We start from the raw sequence: 19,096 nt of genomic DNA, 5'->3' as shown, positions 1-19,096 counted from the left end.
CAATGACGAAACTCAAATTCAGTTCCCAGCATTTTATGGACTCACATTAGCCGCTCCACAAGCTCCGTTAAATAGTTGTAATTGTTCGATTGATAAGTTTATCGATTAAACGTTTCATTTATCCCACTGCCATGTTTGCAGGGCTCATAATAATTACCAGGCTACTATAGTGTAACACCGTGGGTACAGCGCAAGTGTGAACAGGGGTGTCACTGTAGCATAGACTAGTGAATTAGTCTATGACTGTAGCTTCCGAAAAACTTAGTCGTGTTAAACAAGACTCCATATTACGCACCGATTGTATTAAAGCTCTCGTTAAATCGCTATTTGTCAAGCTGTTTCAGTTTCGGACTGAGCACTTTTTATGATACAAGTTTCTTCAGCTCTATAAATTCCGCGTGATCAAAAATCACAGTTGCTTATTTCGGCCATGATGAGATGATTGAAAGTCTATACCCAGTCAGCAGCTGATTGCGTATATGAGATACGTACATTTGATACTATGTCACTCTGGCCCGTTCCCTTCATTAGGCACCATAAGAAATAAATTTAATAAACTTAAGTAAGAAGACACTAAAGAAGGTTATTAGATTGGACATGTTACACTACTGCCGGCCGCACTGTACCGCGGCACAATATAGCGTCGATAATTGCGACTGCTATTGATTTCTCAGCCATATTCGGCTTTTCTTATTAGCGAGATTGTAAGATAAATGTTCCGAGAAAATACACTAACTCGTATCTAAATCCAACTGGAGACCTTGAAGTCAATGCATGTGCAAGTAGTAGCATAGGCACATATAAATGGAATACCTAAGTACAAGCACAGAATAATAACTAATGTTCAAGTGAACCCTTTGGTAGACAGGACGGTCCGGTGCGGGATGGCCACTTAAATTCACTTTACATATTCTAGCTAGTAGGTACAATGCCTAATGCCTATAAAGCTGCGTTTATAACTTTACTTTAGTATTGTCGTTAAAATTCCTACGTTTAATGCAAACAGATAAGCTTAGTTTGAAACTTGGATTATTATAAATAATAATTAAAAAAATGATCCCCCAGTTGCCTGAAATAGTCAGACTATCAGTCTCTAGCTCTACCTAAGGTCTCTACATTAAAATTCTCCATAAACCACTCTTCTTTTTTGAAAAAAACATTTCCATAGGCCATTGACTTGACCGCGAAAATGCCTTCTCCAAATTAGTTGCTGGCCAGTCAGGCTTGCAATTTTTGTAAAAGGAATAAGATTAAAACTTATTTCCTCAAGAGTTTGGCAGCGTGCAAGCGGCCCACGTAACGCCTACGCGGATTTGCTCAATCTCAACAAAAAGTGGCTTTACTGCATTTAATTCACTTGTGTTGTGACGTCACGTCACACGCTGACCTTTAGAGATAATGCTGATGATGCCATTCATACCGACTTAGGGTTCAGAGTTTTCGATCTTCTTCTTCTTAGCGAGTATGTGACAAGCAAAAGAGCTGGTCTAGTATTCGTGAAAGGAGCCAGTCATAGCGTCAGTCGCTATAGTAAGGCTTTCGTCAGTAGGGAAGCTTTCGCGCACCCCCGAGCTTTCAATTGGTGAAGCTTTTAAGACCGCGGCCGGGAACGGGAATCAAATGCGAGTCCTTGGCTGCAGCAGTCAGCTGCTTTTGCTCATCCCATCACTGTATAGGCAGGCATGCAAAGTAGTTCTTATAGTACCTGGGTAAGTACTAAAGTCAACGTAGCTAAGTTGGATAGATAAAATTTTCCTCTTGACATTTTGAACAATCTGCATAGGAATTTGTGTTTAGGGCTCACTTGACCGCATTAACCTAGGTTTAAGAGCTAAGCAGTTAAACCTAAACTAAATTAAAATTCCCAAAATTGAAATGAAACACCACTCCCAGTTTCAATAAAATGCACCACCTTATGCAACAAGCCACATACAGCGTGTCGCGCAATAAAGAACCAAAAAGTCGTATCCACGATGTATGCCCGAATCGGTACTACCACCACTGGCAACACTGGCGCTTGAGCAACCAAAAACAAGCCCTAACAACAAGGCCGTAAAGTCGTGTGAAACGGTAGTTGGAGTTGGCCAGCCCATAAGCGGATTGCTTTCGCGCCAAATACGGACGCCATGACAGTTCACTGAATTATGTGATTAAATGACATGACACTGTAAAGTACGTTCAGAATTTTTAGTCCTTTGACTTAACTGTGGTGACACTGCCACGTCGATCTTGCTAGGGTACCAATAGGTTCCAAAATCGCTTGAAAGGCATCGTCAGCGTTGCCAATTTCTGGTTGCTGTTATGATGAACGCACAGTACTGAAATGGCTTGGAAGTTGCTCAGAGATTTTGGTTGTGGTTTGACAGTTATGCATACGCTGTCTATCAGCAGGGTGGCTGGTCACATAATGCTTTGATTAGAGCATTTCACGACGCCAAATAAAGAAGGTTTTAAAGATAAGTATGGCGCAGCTTGCTCCATGTTTTTTGTACCGCAATGATTTTATTATAGTTATTTATTGAAATTTAAACATGCTGTACTTACATACCTAAATGAGTGATTTCAATGATGGGAGACGCGCGTGCCTTTAAGTTTCATGGAATAAAATAATAAGGACAAAAGAACTTAAACGCCAATAAAAAAAGAAAAAGTACCTACAATCTTCAACCCTCTTTTGCACAAAACAGAGTGAATTAACTAAATTGGTCTATGTCAATAAGTATAACTTGAGTAGGTACATGTTCTTGATTATCAAATTTACATTCTGAAATATTAATATAAGCGAGCGGTCCTGTATTTATAAACGTCGTTGTCCTTTGTCAAAATAAACGAGCTAAAGATACCGCGAAGAGGGGGTCATAATGAACTTGCCCGACGCTTGCACATTATTTTTGGACATCCTTTTTATTTCTCTATTTGTGTTCTGATTTGAAATATCATAACACAAAGAGGACAATGGACGAATGAATACTTCTCCTCCTCCCTGACTCACCTACTTTTGGGATTGAGTGAGTATTATAATTATGTATAGGTAGGTACTTACTTAGTTCGCTGTACTGACCATAGGGTTACCTACATCTGTATTACCCACACGCAGCATGTCTAATGTCTACCCAGGTACGGTAGTTCGTAAGGGTAATCTTTGAATCTGCCATTGCAAAATAATGCGTAAGTAGTTACTTAGTTAGGTATTTTATTTATTATTATTAAGTAACTAAGTACATAGGTAAATATATTTAATTTAAAAACACTAATTTGTTGTCATTAGGATTAGTTAGAAGTGGTTTTGTGTTAGGTAGAGTCTATTTTTGAAAAAGACGCGAATAAAGTGACACTCCATTCTAAACTAATAAAATTTTGGACGTCGGGATTAGGGAAGCCCTAACTGTACCTAGTCATCATAGTCAAGTAAATCAAGCCCCCATGGTTGTAAATGGAGACTTAGTTATTGAAATATACAGTTTGCGTCTATAAGTATGTAGAACTAATTTTCTCTTTCCACAAACATGAAACAATCTCAACAATCACTGTCAAACAGAATCGGAAACAACCATTCATCTTCGTAGGAACAGATCTTTTGATATTAGGCTTCTCTAACTCACATTTTCATTCTTATATCTATAGTCTTAAGGCGTGTTAACCAATCGTGAGGTTGCATCTAGACGAATATAACGACAATGAGAGAGATCGCGTGGGCCTGCCCACAGGCGTTCCAGTCTACTAGGTAACAGTGACAAGGTTCCAATGATGCAGCAGAATCTTCCAGCCATGAATCCTTGTGGCAGCAGGGCTCGGCCTACCGCTTCCTGCGGATGGAATGAAATGATAGATTGGGAATATGGACGATATTCTAATGCTCACTAAAATATTATAAATGCGAAAGTAACTGTGTCTGTCTGTCTGTTACTCTTTCACGCCAAAACTATCTGAACAAATTTAAATGAAATTTGGTATATATTATGGTCTAGACCCTGGGAAAGAACATAGGCTACTTTTTATCCCGGAATTCCCACGGGAAAACTTTTTAAGGCAGAGCGAAGCTCGCGGGAATCGCTAGTTTTATATAAAGCCAATTTACCAGATCGGTATATTTACAAGAAACTATCATACTTAAGCGATTATTTTTGCTGTTGGATGAATACACAAAGGCATTTTTGGGATAGTGGGCTGCGGCTTTATTATACAGCACAGTCAGCAATTTACTTACTTACATTATTTTCATGGATTTCCAAAATTTGTCCATAATCAGTTGAGTTACTTACCGTACCATACCATACGACTACTACATATTTTGCGACACACTGATAAGATACCCAGGTTTATCTCCCACAGGAAGATGTGTAGGTACCACCTTATCTAGGCCTCCAACAGAGTCCGAACTCCTTATACTATACTACATTTATTGAAAGTAATAATCATTCCGCAACATTGACTTGGAAGATTCGTAAAAATTTATCGTAGGAAGAACAATAGCCAGTTTACAACATTGCATAGTATAGTTACTAAATAGATACCTTACCTATAATGAATAATGAGGTTGTTGTACTTACGACTCATCGCTAAATTACTAGTTACTATTCCCATCTATAACTATACGTATAATTTTATGGATTATCCTGAAAAAAAAACCCAGAGACGCTATATTTTGTGGGGCACTTATGCTCAACGTACGCCCTATTGACAGATTCTGTATCAATCTGCAGTAGAGAGGGGGTAGAATATACATAGTTAAAGTTTTTTTAAAGTGTAATAACATTAAGTAGCTAGGTATAGGTACTATATACCTCTAAGTAATACCTACACTATTTTTCGAAGTATAATTTCCATAGTTACAAAATAATTAACACAGTCCATGCTCTTTCTGCATCATGAACATGCTTTATTATGATTGTACCTCGGAAACAGACATACAAAAAAGTTAATTGGGGAACTTATTATCTAAGCTTAATGATTTTGATTTATGAGAGCTTCACGGTACATTTATTTTCGTTTAAAAACCTAGGTAGGCAGACTCTAATAACAATTGCTGGAGAAACCTGACCATTGAAAAAGTTGGCTCCGAGTGGGCAAAATCCACAAACGATTAAATCAGTAAGTAACATAGTTATGTAAGTAAGTAATAAAAACTATTAATCTTGTATTCTATTAATCTATTAATCTTCTAAGTAAAGTTAACGCATTTTTTACGGTTATAATAGGTACCTAGGTTCGTTTCGTAGTACCCTAACAGCTTCTAAAGTTCCCGTAATTTGTAGAACACGAAAAACCGTAAAATACGTATTTCGTATTAGATTTTTACACTTAACTTTTTCTAAAGTATATAGGAAGTTGTATCTCGATGTTATCAACCGTTATCAGAGTAGTGTGTGGTATCGTATCAAACTGATAACGACTTCTCAGACAATCGAGAGACCGATTCTTATTTTAAAATCACTAGAAATGCGGAAATTCGACAATATAAACAGAATAGTTTGTAATGATAAATATTTTTAGCCGTTTTGTCAATGCTATAGACATTTAATTATACCTACCTAGAATCTTAGAAAAAGTTGGAAACATGTCGCAATACTCGCAAAACAGTGATGAAACAAAACTTACTTTAACGTCAACAATTAAATTTTATTACAAAATAAATACTTACTTAAATGTTAATTAAAAATTTCTCTTATCATAAAAATAAAATAATAAAAAAAAAACAAATATGGCAAAGAGGATGACGATCACCCAAAGAGTTCACACAGTCACTGTCACGCGAATGTCCGCTCGGCGAGGTACTCGTAGTCGAACTCGGCCAGGAACGAGTCGAATGGGGAGAGAGGATCCTCCGCGCAGTCCGAGCTGGTGTCCCGCGGCTCCGTGGAGCACTCGGACGGGCCCGACGACCACGGCGACGGCGACATCTCCCTGTCATCCCGCAGCGCTGAAGACAACGCCGTGATGTACTTCATAGCCAGCCGCAGCGTGGTGATCTTCGTCAGCTTCTCGCAAGGAACCGGAGCGCCGGTGATGGCGGCGGCGGGCACGGCTTTCCGAAGAGTCTCGAAGGCGCGGTTGATCTCGCGCATGCGGCTGCGCTCGCGCGCGTTGGCTGTCTTCCTCCGGTACTTGCTGAGCGGCTGCGGCGCCCGGCGGGAGCGCGGCTCGCGGGAGCGCGCGGCCCGCGGTCGCAGCTGGTACGAGTCGTGCGCGGGCATGGAGTGAGCGCACAGCGGCGAGGCTGCGCCCCACGCGCCGCCCGCGCGGACATTCCGCCGGAAAAATACGCTCACTGCTCCCACGCGACTGCCTCCTTCATGTACAGTCGCCGCCGGAACTGCCTCCGACCCGGGCCATCTTCAAGTTAAGCTACTCGGAATAGCAGTTTAACTTATCTGAACCTGGCTTCGTTTTATAAGTAAAATACAAAATGGTAGTGTTGGTACAGTAGTGAGGTATATAAATAACGTAAGTATATAGGTATTTACCTACATAGGTATCAAGACCAAGCCTCACAATAGGTGCTGCTGCACCTGCAGCCTGAGTATACTACGGCTACACCGTATCTTATAATAAAATAGGCACCTACACTTTTATCTTGACTGCCTATAGAGCCTACTACCAAGCTACCTGCTTTAACCTAAAGCGTTTTCTCTGCAAGTGTATCCACATAAGAAAACCATGAATGAACAAGGAGGCAGTAAGTCAGTAGGCAAGTTCTTGTTTCAATTCGATACTATTTTGCATATTCGATTCGATATTTCCGATCGCCGCCTAATTGTTTACTGACCTTGCGTAAGGCAAATGTTTCTTTTTCTCAAAAGCGTGGGCAAAGGCCTAAATGCCTCGCGTAGGCGATGATAGTGTCGCAAACCGATTATTAGGTCATATCTTTTGTATTTTACTACTTCTTTGGCCATTATAACCCATTCGTTTCAGTTCCTAGAATAAGTACCAATTTGTTTTATTTCAGCTGGCTGTTTAGTAAAAAGTCAAAGCACAAATAATAGTAAGTACTGAAAGTAAAAAGGCGGGAAAATACTAAAATGTTATTAAGTGTAGTAGGAACGATACCTATCTTTATGAAATTAGATTTTTCGTAGTAAAATAATTAATATAACGATACTAGTGTCAGGTCTGGATCTCAATAAATTATCTACATTCAAGCTTTCAAAACTAGTTACTGACAAACTTTTAAAGCGCCTGTGTGAAAGAAAAAATGGAGGTTAATTGCGAGATATTGCTGTACCTTGATAGAAGGCGTTTATTGGATGATATGAAAATCGAATGCAAAGAGTTCTTGAAGGAGCTTTCAGAAAAACCTATGAATAGATTCTTACCGTTTCGCTATGTGTTAGAAGTTGATGTAATGAAGTTACTTGACGAGTTTCCAGACCTTGGTAAGATGCTTTTGGAGGAACCATTGGCTTGGAACCAGATTGCTTCGGATATATTGTATTCGTGTCTGCAGACTTTGATACGTGATGCAGACTGCCAGGTGGACCCAGCACAAGTGGCCGTCACATTGCGTCTGTACGCCCTACCCCGTATACTATGCCGCCCCAACAGACGTTATAATACTGGACTCGTATCTTTTGAGGGGATACTGATACACACATCTAAACCAACCAGCTATGTTTACCATACAGTTTGGTCCTGCCCTGAACAATGTGAAGGAAACGAAATTGTCTTGCAATACATACCCAAGTCTTCACCAAAGTGTTGCATTTGCAGAAGTGTACTGTTTGAGAATAGTGGCATGAGAAGATGTGGCGAAAAGGTAAAAACTACGTTTTTGTTGAATAATGGTAAATTTGCTAAAACTTTTGTGATAGTTGACGACTTGATATCAAAGTTAAAAGAAGGAGCGAGCTATCTGTTGGCTGGGTCAGTCATCAAAAAAATAACGGCAATATGGTTGTTAGAAGAAGTCACTACCCTCGCTGCACCAATAACATGCGTTGCACCAATCGATATACAGAAACTTTATGATGTGTGCGACGGACTTTCATGGAAGTTTATTTATTGCCTAGCGTCGAGCCTAGGCACAAATGTTTGCCCATTAAATTGCTTCATGCACCTAAAAATAAGCCTCCTACTAAGTCTAGCTAGCATCAGAGCAAATACTCTAACTGGGTCGTCAATATTGCATGTGTTAGTGGCCGGTTTCGACACGAGTGTGGTTGCAGACATTATGACAGAAGCCTCTAAGTTGGCCGAAAGGAATGTATTGTTGGGAACGACCAACACGTCTGTTGCAACGGCACTGGTGGGAAGTTCTGGAGGAGTGTGTGTGATGCCGCTTCCCCTGCATACTTACAGCACGAAACAAACGTCCTCAATTTTATCTTCGATAGAATGCAATGAAGTAACAACAGAAAACTGTAAGGTTAAGCTTAAAAGCGCCGTGTGGGCCCAAGGAATGGACCTCAAGAAGATCGTTCTCTATAACGTGGCCAGTGTGTTTGGATTTGTCTGTCGTGGAGACTTCGGGAAACACAATGATGAAATGGTTGACTTTATTTTACAAAATGCGGTGGATCCATTGGAAACTACTGAAGAAGAGATTCAAGCTCTGAAAGACGTGAAACACTATTTAGATCTCGTGGCAGGTATAACTGTGTCAATTGATAAACGCGCAGAAAGGATTTTACGAAGTTACTTTTTAGCAGCTCGTAAAGAAAATTCTAGAGGCGTGTCGGTAGGCAGTATGTCAGCTTTACTATCGGCGAGCCTTACCTCGGCTCGATTATGTCGTAGATCAGTAGCCAACGTTGAGGATGCAGTGTTCGCAATATGGCTTCATGTGAGCGGTAGTCCGGAACCTCGATTCGCCCCCGAAGAATATCTTCAAACTCCAGCTGACGTCAAGAAATTGCACAAAATAATGGATAGTTTTAAAGAATGGCTGGAGCAGTTTATTGGTGGCGTCATAAGTTTTATGTAAACTTTTTTCCTTGTAGATAATTTTAATTCAACACGCAATTCTGTGTTTAAATTTTCCTGCTATTGTTTTGTTTTTCATGCACTATACCTAAATAGAAACCATTTTGATATGTTATTTATTAATACCACCTACACGTCATTTCAAATTAAATAATAATTCACAAAACAATATAAACTTTATTTACTTAACTTAATTAAAGTTACAATGATTGAGTATAGAACAATTTTAAATGTAAATTATTATAAACCAATTATAAAATATTATAGAAAGATAACAATATATTGACTAGAAACAAAAAAAATGTGTTAAGTAAGTACCTAATAAATTTTGTAAATACCTAACAATAATATTTCGAATAAGTACAAAATACCTACCAGAAGCATGTAAGTAGGTAGGTAACTGCATATAAAGCCACATTATAAACGAATTATTATAAACCTAATATTTGTTTGTTAATAATAAGGCACACTTAAATAGATTCTCGTTACGTAAGAAACACTTACTAATAATTAGTGAAGTACCTACAACATTTATATCATTTTAAAATCCGAAGTGTGTTATGGACTCATTAAGCATTTTCTTTTGCAAATTGATTTTATCAGTCAACTGCGATTGGCTGAGCCTCAGTTTCAAACTTTCTTCCACAAGTAATCTAACTTCATCATCTTCATTTAAGCTGTTTGTAGTTTTGTGTTTGTGGTTAGTTACAGCATCTCCTATTTTAAAATCTCGTTTCTGGAAGGAGACAACACTGTAAGGAAGATCTGTCATATTTTCTGCATCACTGCTCAACACACTAATAGTAGACCATAAACAATTTGTCAGCTCATCAGTTGAAGAAGAGAGATCGGCCCCTAACTTATCCATGTTTTCAGATGCTGTGGTTATTATATCACTGATCTTGGAAAACTCTACACTTAAATCCATTAACTTCAGTAGGAAAGCTTGATTTTTGATTTCAAGCAACATTTTACTTCTGAGTTTCAGGCAATCATAGCAAATCTTCATGATTTCATGACACGGTCTTTCTTTAATTCTGTACTCTCTTTCATTCTTTCTGTAAAAAATGTAGCATTTTTGTGTGGCTACATAAAGGGATTGATAATTGTACTTAGAAACAAAATTATTGAGATCTCCCAGTAATATTTCATTGCTTCTTCGGGCTGCTGACTGCAGTCTTATAGTCAATTGTGACCAAGCAGTCTGAATTTTATTGATTTTCTCAAATAGTTCATCTGCTTCTTTGAATATTTTCTCAAATCCACCCAAGAAGTTGGTTCCTGTCCTGTTTTCTTTTAACTGTTCAATATGTTTCTTTCCTGTATCAATCATCTTTTCCACCGTCTCTTGTTTAGTTAATAACTTTCCAATTACTTTGTCTACATTGTTGTGTTTCAGTAGTAGCTGTTTGCTCTCTTGCTTCAGTGATTCAGCTCTCACAAAGAGACCAGTAATAAATGCGTCATAAATTTCCATCTGGGAAATGACAAAATAAAACCCACTTCTGTACAGGTTCTGACTGTTGTTGTAGTTATACAATGCTTTTGGATGCTCCAATGACCTTTGAACCGCTTTTGGGACAAGTATTTCAACATTATCATTTATAATTTGAGTTTTGTTGTAAAGGTACAGCATTGTGTTGCCTTGGTCATTCCAGTATCTGGCTATCATGTCCTCATTGTTTATTTCAAGGTTAGTCATTCGGGAGATTAATATCTGCTCTGATACTTTTATCTGAGTGTCTTTCTGTATCCAAGATTTAAATGTTGCTATAGAAGTGTTGTCATCAATTTCATATGCAATGAATGAAAGGTTATAAACACAAAATATTTTAATAATCTTCTTGGCCAGAATACTTTCTAACATGCTGAACAATATCACTTTGCTTGCCTCTCCCTTCTCCTCTGTAGGCAGGTTGAAGGTCACTTTAGACGGAGCATCTCTTCCCCGTAACTTAGGATCCCATTCTAATGCCACCCTGAACCATTTCTCCAGCAATGCCTTAAATGGCTTTGAAATATAATTTTCAGGGAATATTTCATCTGAATACTCAATGTCACCATGGTGTGTTTCATAGACACAAATATTCTCATGTGCCTTCTTTTTTATATGTGGCATCCACTGCACAGGGGGCATGTTTGGAAGGAACGGCCTCACTCCACAAAGAATTTCAAAGGCCACTAGGCCAAATGACCAGAAATCAACTGAGTTACTGTAAGTCTTGCTGTAGAATAGTTCTGGAGCCAAATATTGGAGAGTCCCAACAAAACTTGCACAGACAGAGTTGGAGTCAATCTCCTTCGCATAGCCAAGATCGATAAGTTTGAAGAGTACCTTGCTTTGGCTTTGTGAGCCTATTTCACTTCTTCCAACATTGTCTATATTTTGCATAACAATGTTTTCAGGCTTCAAGTCGCGGTGTGTGATCTTGTTTTGGTATAGGAACTGCATGGCTGATTTGATGTCGCTGAGTATCTGTCTGATTTGCAGTTCCTTGAGTCCGGCACATGACTCTGGTTTGTTGAGGAGCTGGCGCAGGTCGCCGCCGCTGCAGTACTCCATGCATAATATCGGCAGCCCCGAGGGGTTGGCGCGCGCTAATCCTGTTTTAAACTCCGGGGGTAGTTCTCTAGTTCCCACTATGTTTGGGTTATCACAGGTTTGTAACATTTCCACCTCTTTGGTCCATCTTTCTTTGTGTTTATCAGTGAGTTCATTGCCCCATTTGCATGTTTTAATCGCGAGTTTTTCATCGGTTCTTTTATGCTTCCATAGTATCACTATTCCAAAGCTGCCAGAGCCCAGCACTCGGTCTTTCACCCAGTCACCAACGAACACTATATCGTCCATTTTTAACAATACACAACTCGAACAGGAAGAATACTATGCACCACCATTAAAAGTACTAAAATAAAGATTGCGGCAAGGTACAAAAATAACTTTTCCTTCTCGGAAACTGTTTTGATAACTAAGTTTTTACAGTGTGCATATTTAGGTCAAATAGATTATTATTATATTGAAAATACCAAACAATCGGATTCATCAAGTCTATTAACTTATATGGACTCGGTTAAATAGGCAAAAAATCTATTAGCTAATGAATGTGTTTATCTAAATTAGTTAAATTACGAATTTACAAATAGAAACCATAATTATGAATATGCTTTTGAAAAACCACTTGTTGACATTTGCCACTTACGTTCCGATTTACAAAAAAAATATTAACAAAATACGCATCAACAAACAAACTCGGCTGTTGTTTTAAGAACTTTTCTGTCCTACGTTCCTTTCAATAGCTGCAAGGGAATCCCCTTAGGATTTTTTTTTACTAAGCTCGAGGCCGTTATTATTCTGAGGGATTCCCCTATTCGCCACGGTTTCGGTAGTGATGACCTACTCACATACAGACTGGTCGCCATCACAGAAGTAAAAACTGACGATAGTGGTCATGGTACACGTATACAGACGGAGGGATGATACGGCGTGGATACGGCCTGTATGCCGAATAAGTTTGAAACTGTCATGTCGATAGGCAATTTGCTGGTATGAGATCTTGATAAAATAACCTTGAGAAACGTATTTGAAAGAAACATAAAACGCATAAAAATTCTGGTGAGTCACCGAATGAACCATCTAGTTAATTAAAAATGCCAAAAGTATTCGGGATGCGGCCAGTAGGTATGTAGGTATTCGAAAAAATACAGTACAATCAAACAAGTGGTTATTACTAAAATAATATTTCTTTAATATCCTGTAAATCTAACATGTCAACAATTTTAGTTACTTAGGAACCTTATCAGTAGGTACAAAATATTTGGCACAGTTAGGTACACTGGATATTTAAAGGCACTTTTTACATTAATAATTATCTAGCAATATTTAAAATAAAACAAAGAAAAATATATTTTGTGCCAACTAATCGCTACATTTTATCCATATCCAGCAAACATTCGTATAAAAATATACAACAAAAACTCTGTTTATAATATTAACAAATACATTCATCCTTTGAGTAAAAATATAATACTAAGCTTGAACTATTTAAATAATTAAAAACATGACTTTTTAGTTATTAATTGATATGTGTAACGAATAGGTACTTACTATGCAAAACATTTGTAAAGCACCACTATCTATACCATATAGTCAAAGGTATACTATTGTCAACAATAACAAAATCTTACACTAGAGAGTCAAAACTAACTTTCTATTTCTCTACAATCTGCTCTTGGCTTTCAGTCGTGACAGATTTAGCGTTATGGCAACACGTGATTTGAGGACTTTCTTCTCTCGTCAGTTTGGGTCGTTCCTCCACCGATTCTTCTTCCACCGTTTTCTTTTTACAGCAACCGTTTTCAGGCTCTGGTTGACTCGAAACATTCTTGGAGCAGCAAGAATCAGGCGGCGGCTCCTGTTTTTTCTTGCAGCAACCCTGACGCTCAGTCCTCAGCAGTTGAGCATTTTCAACGCCCGGACTATCTTCTTTCTCACTCTCTCCATTCCCGCATTGGCTTTGCAAATAAGCTTTTTTCGCTCTGGCAACTTTCGACGGGCATTGCTTCGCGCCATAATGGCAGGAGGAAGTGCCGCTATCTTGTGAGTTGGCGGGAAAGTAGTGTGAGGGTTGTGCGCACGCGCGCGTCTGACAGATGAACACGTCGGATTCTGATGACGAGTGGTCTAGGAGAGGCGGGGTCGAGCTGGCCGCTGGAAAAGTAAATACATTTTAGTTTAACTTACTAAAGAAACATGTATGGCATGATGGTTGCCTCGCCGATGGCCGTTTTCAGCACTACTTATATGCTTTCTTGGGATTAGCTTACCTATGGAAAGCAAATGCATGATGAGATATCATATTAAAAACAGATAGCTATATACGATAGAAATACGTTTTATTAAAACTACGTCTACACTAACGAATTATTCACTGCAACCTACAAAATTATCTCAACCAAAAAACAAACGGCTTTTGCAAAAAAAAAACTAACAGCAGTCTATGGTTTATGTCCGTTTTGATCGCTGCGCCCGTTGGGCAAGTCGATGTGCGTGAGCTCGGTGGAGTTGACCTGCTTGCACAGCTTGCCCTCGCACTGCTCCCAGCTGCACGCCTTCTTCTTACAGCGACCTTCGTGCGCAAATAGGTCTCATTATTATAGGGTTAAGTAACCTCTTTGCTGCAACCTTTTTTTAGTTAGGCGACAGTGGCGCCTTTCGTGCGGTCGGTTTAGGAACAATGTAATTAGTTGGTAGCTTAGCTTAGAGTACTCGTATATGTTGGTAGGTATGGGTTTGGTACTTGACGCTTGGAACAAGTAAGAATAGCTAAGCTACTATTGTACGGACCGTGGTTATGTGTGTACGAAATAAAAGAAATTAGTGCTCTGCTATCATAAGTATTTTTCTAATAAGATACATAGTTGTAGTTATAATTTATTTCATTTTGTTAAATTAGATCGCTATCTAACTCGTTCCGATTGAATAATATTACGTCTTATCAGTCTTATCACTTAATACATATTAGTAGGTCAGGAAGAATTATATTATCAGGTAAGTTGTATTAATTACACGTTAATGACTTGCATTACTTGTAATACATTGTATCAGTATCATCACACGACCTAACTATGTCTACCTATGTATAAAAACATACTGAAGAAGCTTAAATTCTAGTTACTTGATTGTAGAGCAATACAGTGACAACTGTATATTTATAATTTTAAAAATTATGTGGGCCCGGACCGATTTAGCGGAATCACGACATTGAAAACTGAACAATAAATATACCTATATAGGTAAATTGGACTGATTTAGCGGAATCACGAGTTACTATACATATCAGACATTGAAAAACTGAACGATAAATATACCTATATAATTTCGGACCAATAATAAGATGCTAGTGTTTCTTAGTTTTGCAGGCAAAGCTCGGCAAAGAGGCCATGAACCTGCGCACAGAGGGCGCTAGCGTCGCCCGCGGCCGCGCTGCAACAAAGAAACAATAGTCTCTCAAATAATAACACCACCTAGCCGCTATCCGTCCATTTGGCATAACAAAATAAATTGTCTGCTAGACATTTGTCTTGTTATATATATTTTTTTGTTTAGGTATTCTATAGGCTCTGAGGCCAGCGCGAATCTATGAACTACCTTATCGAATTGAATATTAAAAACTTATTCGAATTTGATTAAGAAAGACCGTGACTGACTAGGTACATAAACCTTCTTTTATGCTATTACTTTTAGGGCGACTTACACCAAAATCTTAAACCTACATTAAGTGTCTAATCTCGATTTAAGAACGTGAATATACCAGCCGTAAGATTTCAGTGGTGGCGGGGACTCTAGTAATTATTAATTGAATATTCTTTTATTTTGTTACCTGTATCATCACATTCCGGGGTGCAGATAACCAGCTTCTTAGTACCAAAGCATTTCATTTGCAGTATCGTGAGTTGTGTCCCGAAGAAGAAGTAGCCTGAAACAGTTTAAGGATAGTTATGAAGTCACGAATCCTACTACTATGGATTGATGTTTGACTCTATCAAAAGAATATAGCTAGAGCAATTTTGATGAAATTGTATGTGAAGGTAGCTGACATTCTGAATTAAACCATTTGCTACTTTGTCTCCCGAAATTTCCACGAAAATCGCACACAATCACTTTTGAACACCGAGTCATCATCATCATCACAACCACCCATCACGCCACCACTGCTGGGGCGCGGGTCTCCTTCCTATGAAGGAAGGGTTTTAGGCCTAGTCCATCCTGTATAAGCTACTATAGTTACTCACCCATCATCATGCCCAACACCACGGCCAGAAGCAGGTACACATTGTACAGCATCACGACCAGCATGAGCAGGTAGCCGGCCACGTTGTGCAGCACGAACAGCAGCGACTGAGAGCCCACCATCAGCACCCTGCGGTTAGAGTACATGCTGAGTGGGGAAGTTTTTGGAAAATGTTGTCGTTATTATCGGGTGACCTAGCGGTGGTGGTAGACCTGCCCTGAGCTTCAAGCTAAGAGAGTTGCATGGGTGGAAAAGAAAGAGAGTAGAAAGAAAACCCAATAATTGTAACAGCAACCAACGAAAAAAAATATTGCTGATGATAAACTGTTAGACACGATTTTCTTGTCGTTGTCGACAAGCTCTTGTGAATGTATTGGTCAGTCAAATGCTCGAGCTGGACATATACTAATGAGGAACTGTAGATAATATGCCACTTGAGAATGCAGCTTTCTTTATTCAGTATTTAGTTATAGAGATTCTACTAATGCCTAGTTTCACCATAGTCTGTTAGATCATTAACACCGCTCATATTGTAAAGTCATCTCTCCATATTAACATCTTGACAGATGTGTCAAAAGTCAACAACTAATCCCTTGTTATGATCTAACAGAGTGTGGTGAAACTGCGGCTAAATCTGGTTTCATACCTGACTCGCATCGAGGTCCACCGCGCGGGCGGCCGCGGCTCGCTGTTGCGACTCGTGGTCGGCTCCATGCCTTGTTCCCTGAAAAATACATTTGTAAGCAATGCTTTTATACTTCTTAGTGCCAATTTCTCGTCATGGCTTATCAATGTTGTCAGTTTGCTAATATAGATAGGTACTTAAGTAACAATAACTATTTAAATAAATAATAAACGATATAACAATACCAGAGATTTACTTGTCTAAGAACAATACTCATCTTATTTTCAATATTGATATTAGTGATCTCATTGTGTGCCATAGACAATCGAACTTTGTTTTAGCTAAGTAGGTATACTGTTTGTTATTTATCGGATATTGCATTGCTATTGAGTTAGGGGCCGTCCATAAATCACGTGAAGCTCAAAAGGGGGGGAGGGGGGTCTCGTTAGATATCACGTGTATTAATTTTTTGCTAAAAAGCGCTAGGTATTTCTAAGCCGAAATTTTGAACGGCGCAAAAATTTGAACGATTTGTAGTATTACCTTGATTGACTCGCCCGCCGTTGCGTTTCAATTCAAAATGCAATTTTCATTATATTTTTTCTAGTGAAAAATAGCCTTTACATAGACTCCCAAAAAATACACGTGATCCAAGGGGGGTAGGGGGGGTTGGTCCCATACCTCACTAAATATCACCAGGGGGGAGGGGGGGTCAAAATATGAGAAAAACGACCTCACGTGATTAATGGACGGCCCCTTAGCTCATGTATTTGAGGACATCATGCCCCCATTTAGACTTATCTAAGTATGACACTACGCATATCAACTAAGTATTTAGTTAATTATTATTGATAATATATAGGCATTAAAGTTGCTGTCTACCAATCACCATTGTTAGCCAATAGCGTAGAGTCTTAGACATAGGTATGCCTCTTCTAAGGAACGCAACAACTCATTGGCCTGGCTAAGGGCCAAGGCCTCGCAGACTAGAGGGTGTCGCACGCTAGATTTTTCATCACAAAAACATATAACTATTGGCTCTTCAGCAAATGTGATTGCTTTCGATAACTTTAGATCTGAAGGTATTAAATGTGATGAAAGTCTTTGTTACCTTTCATGAAGTAAAGTTCTTCTTTCGTCAGATCTTCGATGTGGATACAGCTTTGTCTGAGCCTGCCGTTGAATTTTAGCCAGAAACACCTGAAAATAAAGTAGACTAAATTTACTTACATGATCATAATGTACTCTATAAGTTACAAAGATTTATTTATTTTGCTGGACTTAAATAAACGTACCCTAGATTTAAGTTGATTGGATAGCAAACATTGGAGTATTATTTGATTAAGTTATAGATAAAATATGACTCTGTTATCATTGGCAAACAAAAATTTGTGACTATTAATAAATTAGTTATTTGATTAAAAAAAACACTATGCATTTTTCTGTTTACAGATGGCATTCTAACCATAGAGATTCTCTGTATATGTATAAACATTGCCCTGCTGGAAGCTAATGTTTGCATTCATCAAAGGCTTAGGGTATTAAAGTGTGTTAGGAATAGAGCAAACCTTGCACTTACCTTAGAAGCCTCAAATGCAAAGGCAGCCAGAAACAGCACAATCCACGTGACGGCGAAGGTCCACTGCTTGTCCACCTTCAGCCCCTTGAACAGGAGGTCCCCCATGTTGTACCCGCTCCAGAACCACATGTTCATCATCATCATCTCACCCATTGTTCGAAGGGTGGATGTCAATCAGTCTTACTGGAAAGAAAGAGGGTTTATGTGAGAAACTGAATGAGTTTTTTGAAAAAAAGGGAGTAATACTAAATGTAATTTTTTTTATTATTATTATGCCTGAATTAGAAATACCTAGTAAATAGAAAAAAAAGCTTTAGGCAATATCTAGTTTTCTGTGTCAAGCTTGATCACAACTGAATGATAACAATATGTGTAGCATGCACTGATTGTATTAGTCATCATTATTATAACATTATAAATACATTGTCTCTACATTGAGATTTAAAATAAACATGACTTGATACAATGAGTTGAAAGTACACACCTATCCATTATAACAATATTGATCACATAACAAATTTGATAGATAATATAATGAACAACTTCTTACCAACCATTTATAACACAATTATTGTAAGTGATTAAATTAAATGAAAGTTTAGAAATTAACATAAATTATTACCCACTATAAATCCGTCGAACTGAGGCAGAAAGTCACTAATCCATCAAACACCGACATGATTATTTAGTAACGATACGCCCATAGCATTATCTATCACAAACAAATAAATGATTATGTAGTTGATAACAATAATTTGTAGTCTTCGATGAAAACGTTAGAAAAGTTTCGATATAGCAAAATATTTGTTTATGTAACCATTTAAAGAGGAAGTTATATTATTAGCTAGGTACATGTGTAGTGTCGAAATTTTTGCACTGGAGAAAGCAAGGTCGGTTAAAGTACTTTAATCTCACGACACTGCAATAAAATCAAAATTAATCACGCTTCAACACCACAATCAAAATATTTTAACTGACTGACTGGTCTGACTGAGCTGAGCTGAGCGTCAAAATCTAATGTCAAATACAGCTGATATATTGACATTAATGTCAAAATAATCTATGATTTAAACTGGCCAATAGATTCTCATAATAATGAATCTACTCTTCCTTCCTGTCCCTTCTTCTGGCCCCTTGAGTTCCCCAGTCTTTTGGCTTTGTTCCGCTTGCTTTTCTCCC

The 19,096-nt window shown here is 38.4% G+C and overlaps 4 protein-coding genes across 5 annotated transcripts; 1 reads left to right on the top strand and 3 right to left on the bottom strand.

The window, feature by feature from the left end:
- Positions 1-5,598: 5,598 nt before the first annotated feature.
- On the bottom strand, positions 5,599-6,308 carry LOC105396200 (helix-loop-helix protein delilah). Its single transcript, XM_011568189.3, has one exon. The coding sequence runs from the start codon at positions 6,192-6,194 to the stop codon at positions 5,748-5,750; it is 447 nt and encodes a 148-aa protein (XP_011566491.2). The 5' UTR covers positions 6,195-6,308; the 3' UTR covers positions 5,599-5,747.
- Positions 6,309-7,091: 783 nt separating this feature from the next.
- LOC105396211 lies at positions 7,092-9,087 on the top strand. Its single transcript, XM_011568198.3, has one exon. The coding sequence runs from the start codon at positions 7,196-7,198 to the stop codon at positions 8,921-8,923; it is 1,728 nt and encodes a 575-aa protein (XP_011566500.3). The 5' UTR covers positions 7,092-7,195; the 3' UTR covers positions 8,924-9,087.
- Positions 9,088-9,125: 38 nt separating this feature from the next.
- On the bottom strand, positions 9,126-12,143 carry LOC105396222 (inhibitor of nuclear factor kappa-B kinase subunit alpha). Its single transcript, XM_011568209.3, has one exon. The coding sequence runs from the start codon at positions 11,771-11,773 to the stop codon at positions 9,464-9,466; it is 2,310 nt and encodes a 769-aa protein (XP_011566511.3). The 5' UTR covers positions 11,774-12,143; the 3' UTR covers positions 9,126-9,463.
- Positions 12,144-12,644: 501 nt separating this feature from the next.
- LOC105396233 lies at positions 12,645-18,906 on the bottom strand. 2 transcript variants are annotated; one of them, XM_048627193.1, is made up of 7 exons: positions 18,540-18,906; positions 17,918-18,100; positions 17,450-17,538; positions 16,360-16,437; positions 15,715-15,842; positions 15,303-15,398; positions 12,645-13,630 (listed from the first exon to the last, which is right to left on the bottom strand). In XM_048627193.1, the coding sequence occupies exons 2-7, from the start codon at positions 18,068-18,070 to the stop codon at positions 13,131-13,133; spliced, it is 1,044 nt and encodes a 347-aa protein (XP_048483150.1). In that variant the 5' UTR covers positions 18,071-18,100; positions 18,540-18,906; the 3' UTR covers positions 12,645-13,130. The 2 variants fall into 2 exon arrangements, with proteins under 2 accessions (XP_048483150.1, XP_048483151.1); XM_048627194.1 differs by having other exon boundaries at positions 18,544-18,906.
- Positions 18,907-19,096: the final 190 nt, after the last annotated feature.

Source organism: Plutella xylostella, chromosome 18 (assembly GCF_932276165.1).
Source record: "Plutella xylostella chromosome 18, ilPluXylo3.1, whole genome shotgun sequence".
Lineage (NCBI taxonomy): Eukaryota > Metazoa > Arthropoda > Insecta > Lepidoptera > Plutellidae > Plutella > Plutella xylostella.
This window is presented reverse-complemented; position numbering and strand designations above follow the sequence as displayed.